The following is a 22,025-nucleotide window of genomic DNA, read 5'->3' on the forward strand; positions in this document are numbered from 1 at the left end:
TTCCCCATTAAGGAATAATAAAATTATTGTCAAATCCTGCCTTAAAAAAAATCTTTTCGCAGACGGATACACTTGGGCCAACCCGCTCAATGAGGCGTCCATGTATATATGTCTATGGTTTTATCTACTTACCAACAATTCCACCACTGCTTCCTGGCTTGCTGGCGACCATGACTTGCTTGTCAGAAAGACGTCGTTGGTGTAGACACTTGTCACTCAAACATGTCTGACCAATGGGGAAGCACCCGCCCACTGCAGTGTTTGTGTCAAAATGATTTTAAAAAAAAAAAACGATTTCAAAACTTTTTTCACTTCAAATCGAAAAAAAGTTCAATAAAAAAAAACAACACTTAAAATGATTTTTATTATTATTATTATTATTATTATTTTTTGCAGTGAAACAGTTTTTTCTTTGATTGAAAATATTTTTTTTTTTTGATTGAAGCAACTTTTTTGGGATTGAATAATTAAGACACAAATGTCCTACTCATAACATGGTCCAAACACAAAAAAGATTACTTCAATCAAAGAAAACATTTTCAATCCAAAAAAAGTGTTCAAGTGCAATTTTTTGAGTCTCAAATATTTTTTTGCATTCAAGAACATTTTTTCTATGATTGAAAAGGTTTATTTTTTGATTGAAGTGATTTTTTTATTGAAAATATTTTTTGTTTGTTTGAAGCAACTTCTTTTTTGATTGAATTATAAAGACACAAATGTCCTACCCATAATATGGCCCAAACACAAAACAACAATACTTCAATCAAAAAAGTTGCTTCAAACAAAAAAACCTTCACTTCTGTCAAAGAAAACAAAGCTAATCGTCCTCCTGCTGCCAACACTGGGTGAAAACTTAAAACTTACTTCACCTCGGTCCTCTACCCTCCAAACTTTCCATACGCATGGTTGCTTACAGATTCAACTTTTTATAGATCACAACTTTTGCGTCGGAAGTGACATACGGCTCTCTCAGGCTTCGCTTAGTGTGGACGCACTGTTGATAAAGGAGACCCTTTACTGGAGCTACAGAGAAGGTGAAACAGCTACTCCGAGACCCTAGAGGGCGGTGTTACAGTGTACAGCCTGTAGAGGGCAGTGTTACAGTGTACAGCCTGTGGGAAACTCACGGAGAAGAAGAAGCAGAAGACGGAGGAGAAGAAGAAGACGAAGAAGAACGAGGAGAAGGCGGCCTCATTGACTGAACCCACCGTAGTTAAAACAATAAAGGCGCATTAAAATCTCTCCGCTGGTGTCGGTTGTGTTCAGCGGCTCACAGGAGCACAGCGGAGCCGCCTCCTCACCCTGAGAAGCCGCCTGCACGACGAGCCTCACGGCTCAGTGAGATGAGTGTGGGCCAGCCAGAGCCACAGGGATATCTGACTCGTTACTCGTTACACCGGGGTTTGGTTCGTGTGCCGGTGGTTGTCGATGTGCTCATGATGTAGGCCGGTATCCCTGTTGGAGGTGGGTGATTGATTATTGATTGATAACTGCTTTGTCTTGGGGACTAATATGAGTAGAATATCTAGATGTCCGCAGTCCACTTGCATTGTGATAGTGTGATGAGGCGTGGACAGTCACAGCGGTACAGCCTGTACTAACAGAGGTGTAGGATGGAGATGTTGATGAGCTCTGATGGAGCAGCCTGTACTCACAGAGGTGTAGGATGCAGATGTTGATGAGCTCTGATGGAGCAGCCTGTACTAACAGAGGTGTAGGATGCAGATGTTGATGAGCTCTGATGGAGCAGCCTGTACTAACAGAGGTGTAGGATGCAGATGTTGATGAGCTCTGATGGAGCAGCCTGTACTCACAGAGGTGTAGGGATGCAGATGTTGATGAGCTCTGATGGAGCAGCCCGTACTCACAGAGGTGTAGGATACAGATGTTGATGAGCTCTGATGGAGCAGCCCGTACTCACAGAGGTGTAGGATGCAGATGTTGATGAGCTCTGATGGAGCAGCCTGTACTCACAGAGGTGTAGGATGCAGATGTTGATGAGCCCTAACGGAGCAGCCTGTACTCACAGAGGTGTAGGGATGCAGATGTTGATGAGCTCCGACATCACATCTGTGGACACATCCTGATGATGATGGCCTGAATGTTTAATATGTCGCAGTAAAGGCAGACGTAAATAAATAACAACAGAAATAATAATAATAATAATAATAATAAAATCCTTTCCAACACATTCCCATCTGGTTATTTCTGCTTATGTAATGAATGAAGGGATGTGTTGAGCAGATCAGTAGCCTGTGATCCAGCTCCTGTCAGGATAAAACCAGCAGCCTACATGTTAAACAGGCTGTGTGGCCTCCACCTGCTTCATGGCCTCCACCTGCTTTATGGCCTGTGTCAGGTTCAGTTTTCATACCATGCACAGTGTTAGATGCACAGTAAAGAATACCATGAACTTCGGGGTGGGCCAAAAAATAATATCACAATCTATTCCATTACGACAACCTTAGGCTGAATATCAGTGTCTGTTCTGTTGGATCTGTTATTATATGTGATATCATTGTGAACATAAGTTATGTTTATGAGTGTTGAACAAGTACAACTGTTGGAAATGTTGCGTTGAAATTTTTTTTAGGTGTAGCTGTTGATCACAAACAGCAGCCAATCAGAAATGCCAAACAAGAAGTATTCCTATGAACTATTACAATGGACAACAAGAGCAGCCGACCTGGGAGAAAGTCTGAGGCTAAAAAAGATGTGAAGATATGTAGGCTGTCCTATCACAGGCCACATTATCTCCACTTCTGAAGGAAATATGCTAAATTGTTTTGAAAGTTAGTGTGAGCCCTCTTGTCAGTTTCTTCACTGAGAGCTGCAGAGAAGTTAGTTTCTTTAGTGCTTCTGAAGTGATGGCAGTAGCTGCTTTGTTACCTCATGTGGACAATCTATGTTGTGGCAAAAAGAAGAAGCAGCAGCCATATTTGACCCACATGTGGCCAAAGCCAGAGGTGTGAAAATAATTTAAGATTCACAACTAGACGATTTGAAAACACCTCAGCTGCAGTTTCAGCAGTACAAATTCAAAGGGACAATACAAAGGGACAAGCGCCAATAGTTGGCACATTCAGAACCTGAATCTAAAGACTGCATCTTGGTGTACGGTAAAGGACCCAGGCTGTCCCAGAAAGTTGAGTAAAATTCTTGGGGGATCCCCTCCAGACCTTGGGACTTCCCACTACACATATTCAAAGCAGCTTCCTTAAACAGGAAATTTCCAATTTTCAACCATTATTAGCTATTAGACAACTTATTAGATAGTATGTTGAGCAGTGGAGTGATTGCTATGTTAGCATCTATATTGTGCACATCAAAACCAGTGATGTCGCAGGTATGTGTCCGGTGTGTTTCAATCTTGAAGGACGCAGTAAATTCACTTTCGGTGTGTTTTCAGAATTTTCCTGTTTTCCTCCCTGATATTCCCTGATGCTACATTGGAGATAACAAATCTGTGTAGGATTGGGGGTGCCCCAGTAGCTCAGTTGGTACAGCATGCAACCCATATACAGAGGCTCTGTCCTTGCTGCAGTGGCCCAGGGTTCAAGTCCGACCTGCAGCCCTTTGCTGCATACCAACAGACTGCAGAGCAGGTTCTTTCCTCAGGCTGTGGGACCCTCAGCACTCCACCATGGAAAAAGACTTTCAATTTTATGACTCATCTGACCCTCTATCCTATTTGTACTGACTGCTGTGCCTAGCCTCTTTCAAAATTGTTTGTGTCTTTACTTTTGACTTGGCCATCAGTTGAAAATAACATTTTAAGAGACAATTGTCTGAGAACACTTGAGGCTTGTCTATATTTTGTTTTTTTTTTATCTCTTGACTCCTTTCTTTCAGGACAGAGTGGTGGAATTTCCACACCTGCAGAGATAACGAATTAGAAGCGTCAAGGCAAAAGAAAGAGGCTGCTGTAATTCATGTTCCCTCAAGTGTCTGCTTGGAAAGATGAGTACAGACAGACCCAAACGTAATATCATCAAGAAAAAATATGTAAGTAAAACTTCTTTCTTCTCCATGGTGTCGAGCTTACGTTACGTTGCAGTAAAAGGTCCGCATCATTTTGACTTTAAAGTTTTTCAACGCAGAACCACAAGGGAATAAAATCAGAATTTACTGAAACTCTTATCAAAAGGGAAAAAAAATGATGTCAAAGTTAATGTTAAAGCACAAACAAATCTATTCTCATCTAAATGAATTAGAAAAATAAATGACAAAAATCAGTGCTTTTAAATTTTAAAAATATTAGAAGAGGCATCTTTGACAGCAGTTTGTTGTGTATCAGCTTCACACGTGGCAACTGCAGTGTTTCCCCTCAAGTTTCACAGAGAGAGTGATTGCTCAAATCGATTGGGGCCACATGAATAAATGATGCACACACATAGAAATCAATCATTAATTATATTTCTGGGGATAACATCAGCTGCCATGCCCGTCAACATGTTCAAGTTCCCACCTGCACTATTACTATTCAGTAGTCTTTACTACATTATTACATGAGTACTCAATATTCAGTGGTCAGACCATACCCATCTTCAAACTTGGCCTTCATTTTATCTCAGTGACACACCTGGCAACATACTCAAAACCCCTCTATCCCAGCAAGATTCAGAATACCCTACCCCTAGATGAGAATGTGCAAAATGGAGGGATAGGGCTAAGTGGTAGGGGCAAGGGGGTTAAATGAGATTGGGCCAAAGTCTGTGAGTGTGGTCATTGGGATTGAGCCAGGCGGACATGGTGAAAACAATACCAGCTACGCTACAGTTGATAGGAATAAGTGGAACCGGGATACAGTGATCCGCAACTTAAAACATCAATCAATCAGTCAATCAATCAGACTTTATTTATAGAGCACTTTTCATACATCGAAGCACAAAGTGCTTTACAGAATTAAAACAGCAACAATTAAAACAACAACCCCCCCCCCACACACACACACACATACACATACACACACATGTATCCAGCTACTTAAAACACAATAAGTAAAATAAAAGAGTGAGTAATAATAAATAAACAAATAGTAATAAATAAAACAGGGCACTAACAACAGGTATTGCGGAACTGAGGAAACGCTATCGTTGATGTATTTCACTGAGGGGACACTAGAGGCAGTAAAATAAAAATAATATAATGAAACTCTTAAACAAAGAATGGTAAAATACTAAAGGAGGTTAAAAGTCTAAAACTGCTTTTTAATTGATAAAATGAATAAGTAGATAGATCATAAATAAAGTAAAACAAGATAAAACAAAATCATTATTAAAACTGCAAGCAGTGATGAACGGGCCCTTGACCCACATACGTTGGGCCGTGATGCTGTCGGAAGGCGCGCGCATCCTGTCTAAATAGGAAACGTGTCAACCAAAACACAACTGTGAAATTTGCAGTGACTTCCTGTGTCCAATGGGTGGCGCTATGGATATGAGACAGTATTGATGCATAGTCGTATTCAGGGTGAAACACTGTACATGTGTGACCAATTTGGTGTAGATGGGAAATTGTATGTTGAAGTTATAAGGACTTCCTGCGTGATGGCGAAGGATTGAATTTGAAGGAAAATGGCGGACTTCCTGTTGGACTGAGGGTATGTGTCTGAGAGGGTTTTTTGTGCGTCTGGTCATGATACATATGCGTACCGACTTTCGTTAATATGTGTGCATGTAGGAGGCGGGGCTTCAAGTTGGAAATATCCCAGGGGGCGCTATGGAGCCATTTGTTCACTTAACAGTAAACAGGACAATGATCCCAAGCATACCTCAAAGTCCACCAAGACTTGGTTTCAGAAGAAGTCCTGGAAGATACTAGAGTGGCCATCACAGTCACCTGACTTGAACCCCATTGAAAATTTCTGGTGGGATTTGAAAAAGGCGGTTGCAGCACGCAAACCCAAGAATATCAGTGAACTGAAGGCCTTCGCCCATGAGGATTGTGCTAAGATTCCTCAGGAATGCTGCCAGAAGCTGGTGTCTGGCTATGCATCACATTTGCAGCAGGTCATAACAGCAAAAGGGTGCTCTACTAAGTACTAAAGATGCTTGGCATGAAGGGGTTGAATAATTTTGAGACTGCAGTAGTCATTAAAAGTGGCATTTTGTGTTGAATTTGGAGAAACCACTTGTAATATTAGTTGTGCTGAGTTATTTAAATTGTTCTTGTTTGATTTGTTTATTGTAAACAGCTGCTAGTTTGTGCATTTTGCCAATAAACCTAATTTGCAGTGGGGGTTGAATAATTTTGATTGCAACTGTATATATATATAAATTTAATAGGCCTATATATCGGTTATAGGAAATCTTTACTCCCTAATATCGGTATCAGTATCTGCCACAAAAAGTCCATATGGGTTGGGCCATAGTTGTAGTCCAACCTCGACCAACTGTTCTGAAAACAGAACAGTTGGTCCAAACCAAATGCGAAGATGAGGTCAAAAGCCCACTGTCACGGCAGCCTCTGGGGTGCATTCCTAATCTTTCTCCAAGAGTTTTTTGCATGTCTTTGTAGTCCAGACAAATGATGCAAATATGATGTAAATAGACAATCTCTGCTTGAAGACATTAATAGTGTTGCACTCAGATTTTCTCAAGAAAAGTCACAGTAGATATGTGAAATGTGAAAAAAGAGAAGTTCAAATCTTTAAAACTAGGGATGCGCCGATCCAATATTCAGTATTGGAATCAGGGCTCGAAATTAACTTTTTTCCTCAGTGTCCCACAACTGTCCCAAATTCTACTTTGTATTGTCCCGGATATAGCCAACAGTGTCCCAAATTTAAATTCTTGTCGTCGCCCCCCAATTATGCAGAATACATATAATTTGATCCTTTTTTGTCACTTAATCATCACACCATGGACTCTGGTCCACCATATAAGTTTAAAATACTTATTATTTTATTAAACATATGCATATTAGTCTGATCTGTTGCCTCTCCCAGAGTAGAAGGGAAGAGAGTTGTTTTAAGACATGTTTCATTGTTTCTCAATATCCAGACTAATTTATCATTATGTCAACATTAAAGAATTCTGATTTATTTTTCAATTCAATATGGTATGGCTGTATGGTCTCTGTGTTTTATGATTGGAACCCTCTATCTGGCAATAAAAGCGGTATGAATGATAATCAAAAAACAGAAGTTCCATAATAGAGTTTAATAAACAACTGTTTTCAGTTGTAATTACAAGTTATCATCACAAGTCAGTAGTACTATAGGAATATCATTTTATCTTCTGTTATCATTTATGAATGTCAATCATGTTGCTCTCACTCATTCACCCACCCCACCAGATCTCCCCCTTCACATTAACTTTGCTTACTCCTGCCCCTCCTACACAACACTCCTCTCTCTGTCTTGATGTGTCACTCTCTCACACATACACCTCAAGACCCAAAAAGAGTTCTTGTCTCACACAGAGTTGTTGAACATGGGTCGGCGTGTTCTCTGGCCACTTTGCCACCACTGCCTGCTCTGCATTATAGTCCTCAACCTCAGGGCCATGCAAAGATATACGGAGGAGGGAATTGAGCATTTTGTTAGAGAGTGATCCTCTCCAGTCAGTCCATCAAAAGAACACGAGAGTCAAGCAGCAGCCAGCAGCAGAGTGGATGACGTAGAATGCATTTGCACGAACAGGCTAACTGCCCAATCGTGAGGTGCCGCGAGAATGTAAGCTTTCTATAGTTTCGCCGTTCACATGTTTTTATTAAATTATTCAAATGACAAAGTAACGTCTAGATACTCATATTTAATGACTTTGCAAATAACACCCATTTCGAAGTTTACTTTGACTTTTTTTTTTTCACTGTCCTGGAATTGTCCCAGACAAAATATATTTGTGTCCCAGTAGGAATTTTTATGGTCCCCGGGACATCGGGACATTGTTAATTTCGAGCCCTGATTGGTATTGGTCTGATTTAGGCCAAAATAACTGGATCGGATATCTGAGAGGGGAAAATGTGTAGTCCGATCAGATTTATTAGCCTAAACTCTCCCATAAATGCTTAAACTATGCGTGACATAGTCTCACCTCATGTCTGTGCAAGAAACCTGAGAGAAAGACATTTTTTAAAGTCAGTGTGTTCAGCTCTCTGTACATCTGTAGCTTCTAACTGAATTGCTTTCGTTTCTCTTGTCCTGTTTCTACTTGCAAACATCTGCTGCTGTTTTACTGTTTCATGTGTTCACTTTCAGCTGTTTTAGGAGTCATGTTTAGTTATTGATGGTGAAAACAAACCTTTTTACGTAATGCTGCTTCATAGTAAAAGCTTTTAAATGACTATATAACTGGGGGGATTTTATTGTGAAGAAGTTATAGAAAATGAAACGCGTTTGTAATAAAATTTGCGCAGCCACTCTGTTAGCAGTGATTCTTCTTTGGTACTGCGGGGAAAAATGCAAAAAGTATGTATGTAGTGTGTAAAGTCAAAATAAGAAGCAGCAGCGCTACTGCAAAACTGATTTCTTCCTTTAGAGAAGTAGAATATTTGTTTGAGAGATAAAGCATGTTATGAAATTAAGCGAAGTGCTTCCATACAGATGTATTAACTACAGCTTTGTTGTTTAAGAGACGGGAAAGGCTGTATCGGATTGATATCGGTATCAGCAGATACTCAATGTTGTCTTATTGGTATCGTACATGAAAAAGTGGTATTGAGCCATCCCTATTTAAAACCTCCACAAAGCTGACCAATCATTGTATCAAGTGGGTCAGCTGAATGCTGTAGTTAGTGAGGCCATCAGATGATCCCACAGACACTTAGTTTGATGCCTTTGGTTTACTATCACACAATGAGATTAGTGTAGACTTGCAGGGAATGACAAGTAAGAGCCAAGATAGCAAATGTCAACTATTTAGGTACTCTAGTCCTTTGTTTATCTGTTTTTAGTTTCCAGTTGACATTTTACTGTAGTATGAAGTGTTTGATGATCCTCAGATGGAAGTGTGAGCAAAGCTGATGGTGTTTGGTCTGTGTCTGTGGCTCTGCAGGACATCAGTGATGGGATGCCGTGGTGTGAAGAGCGTCTGGTCCGCAAAGTTCTTTTCCTGTCCCTCAGGGAATTCAGAGACACACACCGTACCACACACAAACACTCCCACATACACACACGCACACACAGCTGCACATCAAAAAAAACACTGTTGCGTGCTCCACGAAAGAGACAGACGCTACCTAATACACACAGTCAGAAAAACACATGCACAAGACAGAGTGTGCACACGCTCCAACACAAAGTCACTCACAGGACTCAGAATACACGCACACACAAAAACACACACAGCACACAAAATATGCACATTTCAAAACACTTACGTCCTCATGAACACAACAAAGGGAAAAAAACCAACTTGTCTCAGGACTCCTACACACCAAAAAAAAAATGTACCCGCACACTTCAGAACATGCAAACACAATCAAAAATGTGTACCGGGAAAATGACACACACTGAACAGCACACACACTTACAAGAAAATACACACATGTTTCTTAAGAACTCTGTATCAACCAGGACACTACGCTCACATAAAACAAAAACTAGTCTGTCACTACTGAACTCCAAATACATTGAAAGTGGTAATCGGTCACAAAGAACTCAGCACAAACACTCAGCGAAAAACACGTGCACACCTGACAACACACAGACACTGCTGAGCACGGCTGCTCCCGCCAGGACACTGAGGTCACACACTCCCAGCAGCCTCAGGGGTCAGTATCATCAGTACTCTTGTTCTCTTCTGCCTTTGTCACACTTGTTGGAAGTGTGCATCATAGTGTAAATCATATTAGTTTTAGTTGTTATCTCTCCCACCTTTTACAACATATCCAAGATCAGTTATTTTCTTTGATTTAAATACAAACTATTTTTGGTGTATCATTTACTGTATTTGTTTTAGTACTGTTCATGTGCAGATGATTTTGCACTAAAACTGCTTTATGCGATTAACTAAAGTTTTAACTGTTCTCTCAAGACTCTGTGGTAAATGGCATCAGCCGGTGTCAGTCCCTCCTGTCAGCTCATCCCAGCTGGGGCTGGGCCTTACAAACACGCACCACAAAGCACTGCCGGCCTGCTACCATCCATCGTGATAAGGATGACCCTGCCAGCAAGAGGTCAGCTGTTCTAGTGTTCATTTGTACATGTGTTTGCATGTGCATACCTATGTGCATGATTTGCCTACTGTGTAAGCACTTCAGTGAAATGTGTACACAATTTTATTCAGTGAAGCACAGTATTACACTTCGGGTTAGGGTTAGTTCATTGACTACTTTCACACCCTCAGTATGTTCTAATGATGAGTGAGTTTATAGCCCTGTCCACACGTACACAGGGATTTCTTAAAACTAAGCCTTTTGTCCTCTTGCACACATGTAAACGGCGTGTTAGGTTGAAAATCTGACCTTTTGGAAAACTCTTCCAGGGTGAAGATATTCAACTCTTGTTTTCAGTGATACGTCTGGATGACAAACAGGGATTTTTGGAAACGATAATGCAGACACACGTTTATCTCTGTTTGTAGCATCATTGGCAAATGTGAACTGTGTTATGATATTGGGGTACTTGAGTTAATACATTGACAGAATGGATGTTATATTGTTTAACTTTATATTTAGAAAAACACAAATGGATATGAATTCCCAGTGTATGTGAATTGGCATTAGATATGTGTTTTCAGGTGTGTTGTTTGGATGGAGATATTTAAAGGAAAAAAAACAAGTTACAAAATATACCCGTGTACGTGTGGACTAGGTCTACGTGGACATCGTAATACCAGTCACTTAGTTGAGAGTTGTCAGTTTATTCAGTTCCCAACCATTTTACCATTCGGTAAAATGGTTGGGAACCACCGCTCTTGCCTACCATTTCTAGTGAGACACAATAGAGGATTGCATTTGCCACCACCCACCTCGTACATGGGCTTGTTTGAAGGCAAGAACCTATCAAATTAAAAAAGCAAGCAGTGATGAACAGGCCCTCACACCCCTGCGTGTGTCATCGCCGAAACCCATAACATATTTCCACCTCTCTTAAAAGTCTCTCTTAGTTTTCGAGTATGTTTAGCCCCTCGATAACATGATTTACTTTGGCATAGAGAAAGAAAGAAAGAGAGAGAGAGAGAGAGAGAGAGAGAGGGGAAAAATTCCTTGCATTTCATGAGGGTTGCACTGTTTGGTGCTTGGGCCCTAACTGCAAGAAAATGACTGCCAGAGGAAAATATGATAGTGATTGCATTTGTGCTGTTCCTTTAAAGAACAGATTCCAGCTGTACAACTAAGCCAAAGTCTCAATATACACTTATTGCCACTTTATGAGGCAGTTTATAAGGCTGTGTGTGTGTGTGTGTGTGTGTGTGTGTGCGCGCGTGCGCGTGTGCGTATGCGTATGTGTGTGTGTGTGTGTGTGTGTGTGTGTGTGCGCATCTGCAGACCAAGGCTGCAAGCACAGAGGAAGTTCGCCCAGTCCCCTCCCAGCTCTCCAGGACCACCAGTGTTGATGACATCAGCACAAAGTAACCATGACAACAGTCTGGCTGTAGTCACTTGTCTGACCAGACGTCGACCCAAGACGGAAGACTTCCTGTCTTTTCTCTGTTTGAGAGGTAAGCTACAAGCACACAACATATTTTGTCTGGAATTGAGTTTGTCACAGAGTTGGTTGCTGAGTCAGTGACAAAGCTCAGCTGTGTATACAGGAACTGTTGATATAAGCTGAAGATGGACCAATGCACAGTTGTGTTTAAATTCATTGAACATTTCTGGGTAGTCAGAGATCCTTTCTTTGTGATAAGAGGTCATTATGAGCTTCAGTCTGATTTGATGTGCTTTCAAAGTTCAGTAAGAAAGTGTTTTGCTACAACCCTAGTTTTATGAAAGAGAAAGAGAATGAGTACTATTGCCTTTTCCTGTCTCCAGTCCAAATAACAAAGAAACACTGAGCTAGTTTTTTTGTGGTATTATCACTACTGCATCAAAGTCAAATGTTCAAATTTACTTGTCTTCTCTTTTAAACTTGAAATGTGGAAATAACAGTCTTCGTTCCCTTCTCGTTTTGCAATTTGTTGTTCCCAAAGTCCGAACTGTATAGGTAAAGAAAATGTTAAGGTTTTCGGCACCCACCACATGGAACGATCTCAGATTATTTTACCACTGAACAGCTTTAAAACCATGGTGAAATCAATTGATTCCAATGTCTGTCTGTGATGTCCAGTGTCTGTGTGCAAAAAATGTTTGATCTGATTATTTCACTGAGCTTTTTTCTGTTAATTTGCTGTTGTAATTCTTGGCTTGTCTCCCATGTAAAAGAGCTCTGTGATCTCACTGGGACTAACCTGGTTAAATAAAGGCTAAATATTTATTGTTTTACTGTATTAAAGTTACATTACATTACAATTACACTACTGGTTATGTGAAGTCAAAAACTGGATGTCACAAAAGTTTCTGCAGTTGGACTGCCTCCCAACATAGCAAAACAAATCCTGCCAACTTTCCAGCTATGGCATGAAGATGCAGCGGCTGGTAGCGTCTCCAAATTATGCCACATTTTTGTTTTTGTCTGTTTTTCGGCTTTAATGCTAAAACATGTAGTGCCCATGGCAGAAATACTGTCATCATCATTAGAGAAGAAAGTGTCGTGTAACGACTTCTTATTCTTTGTTTGTTCAAAAAGGTTTTTTAGAGTTTCAAAAGTCACCAATAAAAATCATCTCCAGGAGTCCTCAAAACTGAGTGCGATAATGCTTTTATTGCCAGCAGCAAAAACATGAGTTCAAACAGACAAAAGCCCATTTAAAAAAAAGAGTGCTTTCCTTATATTCACTAAGACGGGGCGGTGGGCCCCATGACTCATCCAATCATCTCTTCTTTGTTCAACTCCTCATTGAATTTTGCTGACACAGCAGTTTTCCTTACATGGGGTTAATTATGTGCTCTTATCTCAGCTAACATCTATTGCGACTGTCTCCTTACCAGGGACATGCTTTAAACTTCCTCTGGACCAACATGGTGGATGCTCGTTATGCTTTAAACTCTCTTTGGAGCAATATGGCTGATGCTCGCTAATGATGTGTTCGTCCTTGAGTGAATTCAGCTGCCTTCAGTATGAGCAAGCCTGCAGTAAGACCTCTGAGATAGACTAAGATGACGTCGACCCAAATTTTCATTAGGCTCTACAGAAGCGCTCTGCAGAATATGGCCTTGAGCCTGAGTCTCCGCTGACATTCCACAATCATAGGGTTTTACATTACAGCGCTTCAACTGTTAGGTGCTTATTCAATCAGCTAATGTGGAATAACATAAATTTTTATCCATCTATCATGATTTCTTCACACATGATTATTACTTAACACACACAGCCGTTATTATCAACCGATTATTATATCGATTATATTATTATCATTCAATGATTACTTATTTTGATTATATTATTCTACAAAAGCAGGTGTTTTGGATTCAGAGCAGCGGTCTTTGAGACCATCATAGCGTTCTGCACTATTAGACCATTCAACCTGAGCGTTTAGACTGGCGAGGAAGGGAGGAAGAGAATTGGGATAAAAGCCATGCTAATCCAGCTTGGTTTAAATCTGCTCCTGGCTGATGTCTTGAAAAGGAAATTAACAAAAAGATGTCAACCACATTATCATCACCATCGTATTGCTGCTGTTGACAATCACCAAGACGGAGATTCGTTAGTTGGTTGTGAATGCAGGAGGCATTCACAACATATGTTCTTCTACGCATGGAATTCTTTATTTTTATTGGTTGTGAATGCAGGAGGCATTCACAACATATGTTCTTCTGTTTTATTATTATATCTTCCGGGTCAGAAAGTTAGGCCCTTAACTCCTTCAACATTTTTCAACGTATTCACTCCATTCAAACACCAAATATTCATCTCAATTGGGAATCAACCGCGTCTATTTTTCTCATTCATATCATTCATAATTTCAGAGATATTCAATGTTTGTCGGCCATTTTTTCCCATTGAAGCAGATGATGGAATGTTCAAAAAATCCCACATTTCACACTTTTTCAAGCATTTTCAAAGCTCATCTAGTCATTCACACTTCCAGATAGAAACTCCATTCGAACTCTGAAATATTCCACTATTTGTCTACATTCAAGCCTGTATTTATCTTTCTCACAGCATTCACACTTTTTGCACAGTCGCAGTTCAAACATTGGTAGCTTTTCAGCCACTTTCAGATTTTTGCATTGGTGTGTATGGGGTGGAATGTTGACAGCCAGAGTGGAGGAGCCAACTGACAGAGTGGGGAGCAGCTCAAAAAAATTCAGAAAACCTCATCTTCAACTCACGCTTGCTTCCAGAATTTTCACTCCAGCAGAAAAATGACGACATCAGCTTGTAGGAAAACTCGTGCTGGTCGCTAGAATGGTTCTCTGGAGGCAATCGGACAAAAACTTTTGGCTCAGTGGGCATTTAACTGACAGGAACACCGACCAACTGCCGCATTAACCCCCATGAAACTGAGAGGAAAAATATCTGGAGGCAGGCAAACACATCCACTTTTCTGAACTGCTCCACAAGACACAATTTTGACCACACACACACAAAAAACCTTGACCACCCTGGTTACCATCACTGTGGCAACCGAGATCAATTGGGCCAACACAGAGAGAGACAGATTTATCAATGAGTCAGTTTAATACACACAGTGATATACAGACTATATTTTCCAACATTTTAACTATATTTAACTATTATCTTTTCCTTCATTCAAGCCAGAATCTCCATCTAAATATTTAAATGTTCCCAATCACTGATACATTGACATTTATTTCACTTTTCAGTCCCATTCAGAGTATTTGATTCATTCTCACTGTCACACCTCTTCATACTCCTGTTTGGCTCACAGCTTATATTCTATTTTTAATCCTTCATTCTCACCCAACTATTAGGAAGCTTCATTGTCTTCAGACAAGACTTCAAATAAATTCAAGCCTTAGCTTTTCGAAAAAACCCTAAATTATTTCAGTTTTTAGATATTCTGGACATTATTCAAAGTTTTCAAAGCCAGCAATCCGCATTTGGCGTCAGCTCTTCAAAAACCTTAAAATATGCAACATATTTCATATATTCTGGACATTATTCAAAGTTTTCACAGCCAGCATTGCGCATTTGGCGTCAGCTGCTCAACAGGGAGCATTCACAACCGCAAGTTCTTCAGAACTTGCCTTCTCTAGTTTTGGTAAAAGCTGTTGTAGTAGCATTAGTATTAAAGGTTGAAGTGGATGTAGTAGCAGAAACAGCATTTTTAGCAGTAGTTGTATGGAACCAAATCAGGGCCAAAAGGTGCACAGCTGTTACTAAAAGGGAGCACACAAACGTTTGGATTTCACCCGCCTAGGCTGTAGTGTTTAACCTCGCTGGACGAGCCAAAACTGCCCCGTGTTTACCAAACACATTCCAGATCCAGAGAAGAGCTGCGCAACCCAGTCTCTCATCCCAGCAGAAGGAGGTTTCCCCTCAGAAAATGCCCGCTTTGACCCGTTATTTTTGCCCACGTCAACTCTGCTGTTTGAACAGCCATCTCAGGACACTCCATGCCTTTAATCCATGCCGAGGAAGCTGGATAAAAGGTCACAAGCACTACAAGTGAGGCTTAATAAGTGTCTGGGCAGATATTAGACATTTGCGTGTATTGTATGCTTTTTAGCTACATTGTGCTGTGAGTTTGTGGAGCGCCAGGTCCTTTTTACTGCAAGGTTTGCACTGTAAAACACTGTTTGTCGTCTGCTTTTCTTTGTGCTCATCACAAGCTGATTCAAGCCTCTCCACTCTGTGGAGCTAAAGTGTTAGCTTTGCTACCATGTGAGCGTACAATAAGCCGCATTCCTATCAAGGATCAGCCAAATGTGATTCGAGTCTGAGTTCGCTCACCAGCCGCTGAGTGATAGGAAGGCGAGTATTGTGTCTCCACAGCTGTTTCTCCCTCTTTGCTATTCTCCGAGCATTAGCTCCTCTCTCTTTGTCTCTCTCTCTCCACTAACCCAGCCGTACACACGTTTGGAGTGACACATACATGTAATCTTATGATTTGTTGGAGACTTATGGTTAATGACCTTGCCATAACATTATATAACGTGTGTCCCGCGGTAGCACCGCTATAACATTAGATACAGGTGTCCTGTGGTAGCACCGCTATAACATTAGATACGGATGTCCCATGGTAGCACCACTACCCTTTTGGAAACAGTGTGTTACCACTACGTTCGACGCCATCTTGTGTGTATCCAGAAGTGCACGTGAGAACAAGGTGTTCCGCCATGGGTTTGTTCAAGCCTTGTGTGGCTTGAACACTCCATGACGTCATCTTCCAAGAGTCGCGTCGGCCATCTTGGCTCTCATCCATCTTGGCTCACTCTCTACGCCCGCCATCTTGGCTCTCTTTCTTTGTCTCTCTGACACACACACACACACACACACACACACACATACAAACACTGCATGCTTGTTTGTTGCCTGAGTTTGTTTTAGTTTCATAGTTTAGCTGCTGTAGTTGAATGATAGATGTTTGTTGATTGAAGTATTATTGATTATTGATCAATTTGCTAACATTAATAAATTATATTATATTGTACAGAGCAGTTTTTTGTAATTATTTTGTGCATATGTTTTGTGGTAACAGCTGGTTGTGATGGTAGGTGTTCGGATTCATTTCCTTCACTTTTCCTTTAATTCTAAATATTTTACAAATATTTACCTTTAAAGTAAACTCTTCTTTTGAGACTGTTTTCAATCTGGTTATTGTACCCTGATTCCAGGGCGGTGCCCCATTTAAATAATTTATTATGAATTTTAATAATTACTATTAATAATTATTCATTTCTAATCACCACACCTGCCCTACCATCAATTTCAACAGATCAAAGTGTAAAATTTCATCTTGAATTTTGGATAAGCTTGAGTGTTGAGTCTCATAGCCTGGTCTGGTGATATGGCAGCCGATACTTCTAAATTCTTTTGTATATAAACTTCACAATCTGGCATATTTTTCTGCTCTTATATGTCAATCATTGCCATGTGTGCTTTAAAATAGCTTATTTTGTCATGAGCATCAGTTTTTCCAAACACATGAAAACATTGTATATAAAGTGTTGAGTCATACTTCTCAAAGAACCCACATTTCATGAAGGCAAGGTCTTTTAGAAAGGAAAACATATTTGAGTGAAATATGAAAATAAATGATTTATTAAAAAAAACTTTATTTGCACTTATTTTTCAAATTAACAAACCTTTTGACCCAGATTGGGTTCTATACAGTTGTAGCAGTAGTAATAGTAAAGGCTAAAGTAGTAGTAGCTGTAGTAAAGGTTGCTTGTAGCCGCAGTTGGGGAACCACCAACCTTGTTTTTCCTATTCCAGTTCATTTTTGATGGTGAAATTTTGTTGAGAAAAGCTTATAGGTGTTTTTGATAACATTCAGCAATTAAATGTGATGCTCCATCGTCTGCCTTCTACTGCATTCATGTCACAACACCGCTGTTGTTTCAGTCATCTGGCCCCTCAAATGGTTGCCAGTTTGTGCACTAGCTAACGTTGTTAACGCTAGATTGCAAATGTATGATTGGGCACATACTGTAGAACTACTGTAGACTTTTTGGCAACTACCAAAACTGTTAATGCTGACCACACACAGACACCACGTGATACCAATGGCGTTATACAATTGGCTGACAAATCTTTTAGAAGCTGGAACCAACTGTCAGAATTCTTACACAGAGATAAACAAAACAATCATTTTAGACAAAAAATTTACAGTCATATTAATGTTTTTAAGGAAAAGAGAGACTTTTATTCTGCACTTTTCTACAAGTCTGTTTTATATTTAAAAATGAATTGTCTGTTTTCTATGTGACCTTTTAATATTTTCAAATAAAAAAAAAGATGTGTAAAAGTTAAATACAGGCATAAATGTCCTTAAAGTGCTAAACATTTTGATATTTGAATGGTTTGTGTTGCTGAAAGCATGCAGGAGTAGTATGCAGTGTGGCCCTGTCTTAGTCCCTCCCATCTGAGATGCAGGAGGAAGACAGAAGGAGATAGAAGTCAATTATTTTTTATAGCCTACTGCTGTATTTTATGATCTCTGTCAGATGAGCATAACAGTGCTCCTGACAAAAATGTGTTTATTTTTGGTCGTACACTTGGAAATAATTATTTGTCGAGGAATATCACACATTAAAAACAATGAAAGCATTTTCTTCTTTCACTTCAGGTTCAGCAGCGTTGCCTAGCAACGTGGCCTTCTTAGCGAGGGGACGAGCAAAAGAGAAGGCTGGCACTGAGCATCTTACTTCCTGTCATAACACCAATCACAGAACTGTAGCTGAGGGTAAGAACATAAACATATTCAGTAAAACAACAGGTACTTATCTACTGACCTATCGGTATGAGACAACAAAAAGGTAGATTCATTTGTTGAACAAAATGCTTCACTCGCATTCTCTTTGCTTAAATCAATATATATTTCCCTGCCTTTCCATGTGTCTGTCGTTGTGCCTCCGCATCTGCCTTGCTATCATTCAGTGCAGCGAGACTCTAGATCTCTGAAGGGGAGTGGAGGCTCTGCAGCAGTCAGCTCTTTCTGTCCTCTAACTGCCCGGGCACAAAGGAGGAGGGAGAGAGAGAGGAAAGAGGAGGAACAGCAGAGGAGGAGGAGAGAGGGGCTGGGGGAGGACAGGAGAGTGGAACCTGAGAGACACCTCCTAAGACCTCGCCAGCTCTCCCTACAGGTCAGGAAGACTAACAAGGTCTGATCATCCTTTCTACACACTTCTCTGTCTGAAAGGTATCTGGTTGTATCATCAATTATGTAGGTTGAGTTTGACACTGAGACTGTTCAGTTTATTGTGGGGCAGAAAGTGTTCTCTTTATCCTGTTGATCACAATTTTAAGATGACAGAGCAGCAACATTAAAAGCAAAGACACAGTGATGGCAACACAACACATCCAGCATCTAGTGCAATCAAAACTTAGGTTGTTAGCACCATCAGGAGTGAATCAGAAGAGAAGCTTTTTGGTGCACTTGGATTTTATTGCTGATTTTTATTTGGTGTCTGTTGTTTTTAAATGATGATGATCAAAGACACACGTCCTATAGGTAAAACCTAGTGGTACTGCATTTGGATTCAACAAGGAGTCTGCTAGCTACTCTCCAGAGCTAAGCGATAACTCTCCTCTCATGCATAATGAAATTTGTTGACATTATAAATAAATAAAAAAGATGCCTAGGAGCTCAATAAAAAGCGAAATAAAAGAAAGTATATAAATAAATACATATATATTCATATAAATAGATTGATCCAATCATTAAAATGAAAACAAAAATCTACTCTAATTCATCTGTTGAAGACTACACATTTTTCTCCACAAGACATAAAACTGTCTCCCTTATAGATTACATTCTTTGTTCCTCTAGTGCACTCAGTAGAATTTTAGCCCAGACATACAGTGGTGGCCAAAATTATTAGAACACCTGACAGATCTTAAAATATTGACCTTTTTTTTGCCTCAAAAACATGATTTCATTTCATAATGTTCATGAATCATACAGATGGTTGCTCTGAGCACAACAAATATCAGATGGAGTGAGTCCTACTGTTTTTGTCCACTTTTAACTTTTATATTTTTTTATGTCCACTTTTGGCAGCAATTACAGCAGCACATCTCTTTGGCATAGTGTCAATATATTTCCTGAGAACTTCAACACTAATGCTATCCCATGCCTTCTGCAACTCAAGCCAAAGGCTTTCCTTTGAATGTACAATAGATCTGTCCAGTTTATTTTCCAACTTGCCCCAAATTTGCTCAATGGGGTTGAGGTCCGGACTTTGAGGAGGCCAGTCCATCATTTTCAATGTTCCAGCAGATTCCTTCTGTCGCAGGTAGTTCCGGCAATAGTTAGAAGAATGTTTAGGGTCATTGTCCTCATGGAAAATAAATCCAGGCCCAATAAGACGACTCCCAGATGGTACTCTGTGCCTCACCAGAATGTTGTGGTACAGTCCTGCTCACCATTATTAGCACCCATGAAGTTTAAGTACATAATGTGGAATATCTTCTGAAAAAAATGAATCAAGTGAAACATTTCTTTTCTATAGAGAACTTGTGTTTGATACAAAAGAGCAAATGATAAACAACAATTTAAAACAATAAACAATGGGAGGAAAAAATAGAAAACCTTAAAGCTTGCTGTGTCACTGGTATTGGCACCCTTTGCTGTAAACCAGTATGGAAACACATTGTGTTCACAAATGAGAAATCACCTATGATAAATTGTCTGTGCCCATGTGACATGAATTAGCCAATGAATGATGACTTCCCTGTTTTAAAAAGCCATCTGTTATCCCCTGTTCCTTTGTCACAATGGTGAAGACAAAGGAGCTGTCTGAGGACATCAGAAGTGCGATAATTGGCAAACACAAGACCTCCAAAGGGTATAAGGCCATCTCCAAAGACCTTGGTGTCCCTGTTTCAACAGTGCGTAATGTTATTAAGAAGTTTGCCAAGCATGGAACTGTCAAGAACCTCCCTGGGCGTGGGGGGAAGAGAAAAATTGATGAGAGAAGTCTTCGAAAGTTGGTGCGAATGGTGGAAAAAACACCACGTCAAACATCCAAAGACCTGAAGGCCAACCTGGAACAGTCTGGAGTCATGGTTTCAACAAGTACCATACGCCGCACACTAAACCAAACAGGGCTTCATGGGCGAAGGCCAAGGAAGACATCACTGCTGAGGAAAAGACATAAAAAGGAACAACTAATCTTTGCCAAAGAGTACCTGGACAAACCACAATCCTTCTGGGAAAATGTTCTGTGGACAGATGAAACAAAAATAGAGCTTTTTGGCAATGCACACCAACAGTTTTTTTTATAGACGACGCAATGAAGCCTACAAGGAAAAGAACACCCTACCAACAGTTAAGCATGGTGGAGGATCCATAATGCTGTGGGGCTGCTTTGCTGCATCTGGTACTGGAGGCCTTGACCGTATCACAGGAATCATGAAATCAGAGAATTATCAAGAGATTTTAGAGCGAAATGTCCTACCCAGTGTAAGAAAACTTGGTTTGAGTCGAAGATCATGGGTCCTCCAGCAAGGCAAAGACCCAAAGCACACATCCAAAAGCACGCAGGAATGGTTGAAAAGGAAAAAATGGACTGTTTTAAAAATGGCCAGCCATGAGTCCTGATCTCAATCCGATCGAAAATCTTTGGTATGAGCTGAAATCTGCCATTGGGGAAAAGAAACCTGCAAACATTCAAGAGCTTGAACAATTTGCAAAGACAGAGTGGGAGAAAATACCAGCTGAGAAGTGCAAGAAGCTTATAGAAGCGTATAAGAAACATTTGGAGGCTGTCATCACTGCCAAAGGGTGTGCAACCAGATATTAAAGAGGGGTGCCATTATTGCTGCACATGCTGTTTTTTCTGTTTCTTCTTTGAAATTACAATATGTAAGTTGAAAAAACAATTTTCTTTGTTAAATTACTTTGGACCTCCAATTAAAAGATCCTGATGATATAAATTTGGTACATTTCCATTTATTTCTGACGATACTGTAGAGGTTATGCAAAAAATGAAGGGGTGCCAATAATGGTGAGCAGGACTGTATACTCTCTTATCCATGATGCCATCAATTTTCACCAAGTCACCTTTTCCTGAAGCTGAAATGGCACCCCACACCATAATACTACCCCCTTCGTGTTGGCAAGAAACACTCATTTTATACCTCTCCCCCTCCTCCGTCGAACATACTGTAGGAGATACACTAATAATAAATGTAATTTAAACACTCGTTAATGGGGCACCACCGCCGTTGTTTTGTCTATTTGAATAATCCGGAGGTAATTAATCAAATTCGACTGGACAAGTTTAACTTGTATCAATTCTAATCAATTTCAGATCAATTTATTCAATCTCATAAATGAAGTAGTGAATTCTACACATATCCATCGGTTCTCCACCTTAAAAACAAACATGCACAGACAACGACA

General features: G+C 40.1%; 1 protein-coding gene across 3 annotated transcripts in view; it reads left to right on the forward strand.

The window, feature by feature from the left end:
• Positions 1–1,260: 1,260 nt before the first annotated feature.
• Positions 1,261–22,025, forward strand: part of LOC141012146 (uncharacterized) — a 63,668-nt gene continuing 42,903 nt past the window's right edge. For 2 of the 3 annotated variants that reach the window (XM_073485549.1, XM_073485550.1), the window contains exons 1-7: positions 1,261–1,464; positions 3,853–4,005; positions 9,000–9,717; positions 9,981–10,122; positions 11,437–11,609; positions 18,246–18,362; positions 18,557–18,762. In XM_073485549.1, the coding sequence (XP_073341650.1) occupies positions 3,961–4,005; positions 9,000–9,717; positions 9,981–10,122; positions 11,437–11,609; positions 18,246–18,362; positions 18,557–18,762 (1,401 nt within the window). In that variant the 5' untranslated portion in view covers positions 1,261–1,464; positions 3,853–3,960. Of the gene's footprint in view, positions 1,465–3,852; positions 4,006–8,999; positions 9,718–9,980; positions 10,123–11,436; positions 11,610–18,245; positions 18,363–18,556; positions 18,781–22,025 lie in introns of all 3 variants that reach the window. The other variant, XM_073485548.1, reaches the window with a different exon arrangement.

This window comes from Pagrus major, chromosome 17 (assembly GCF_040436345.1).
Source record: "Pagrus major chromosome 17, Pma_NU_1.0".
NCBI classification, from domain to species: domain Eukaryota; kingdom Metazoa; phylum Chordata; class Actinopteri; order Spariformes; family Sparidae; genus Pagrus; species Pagrus major.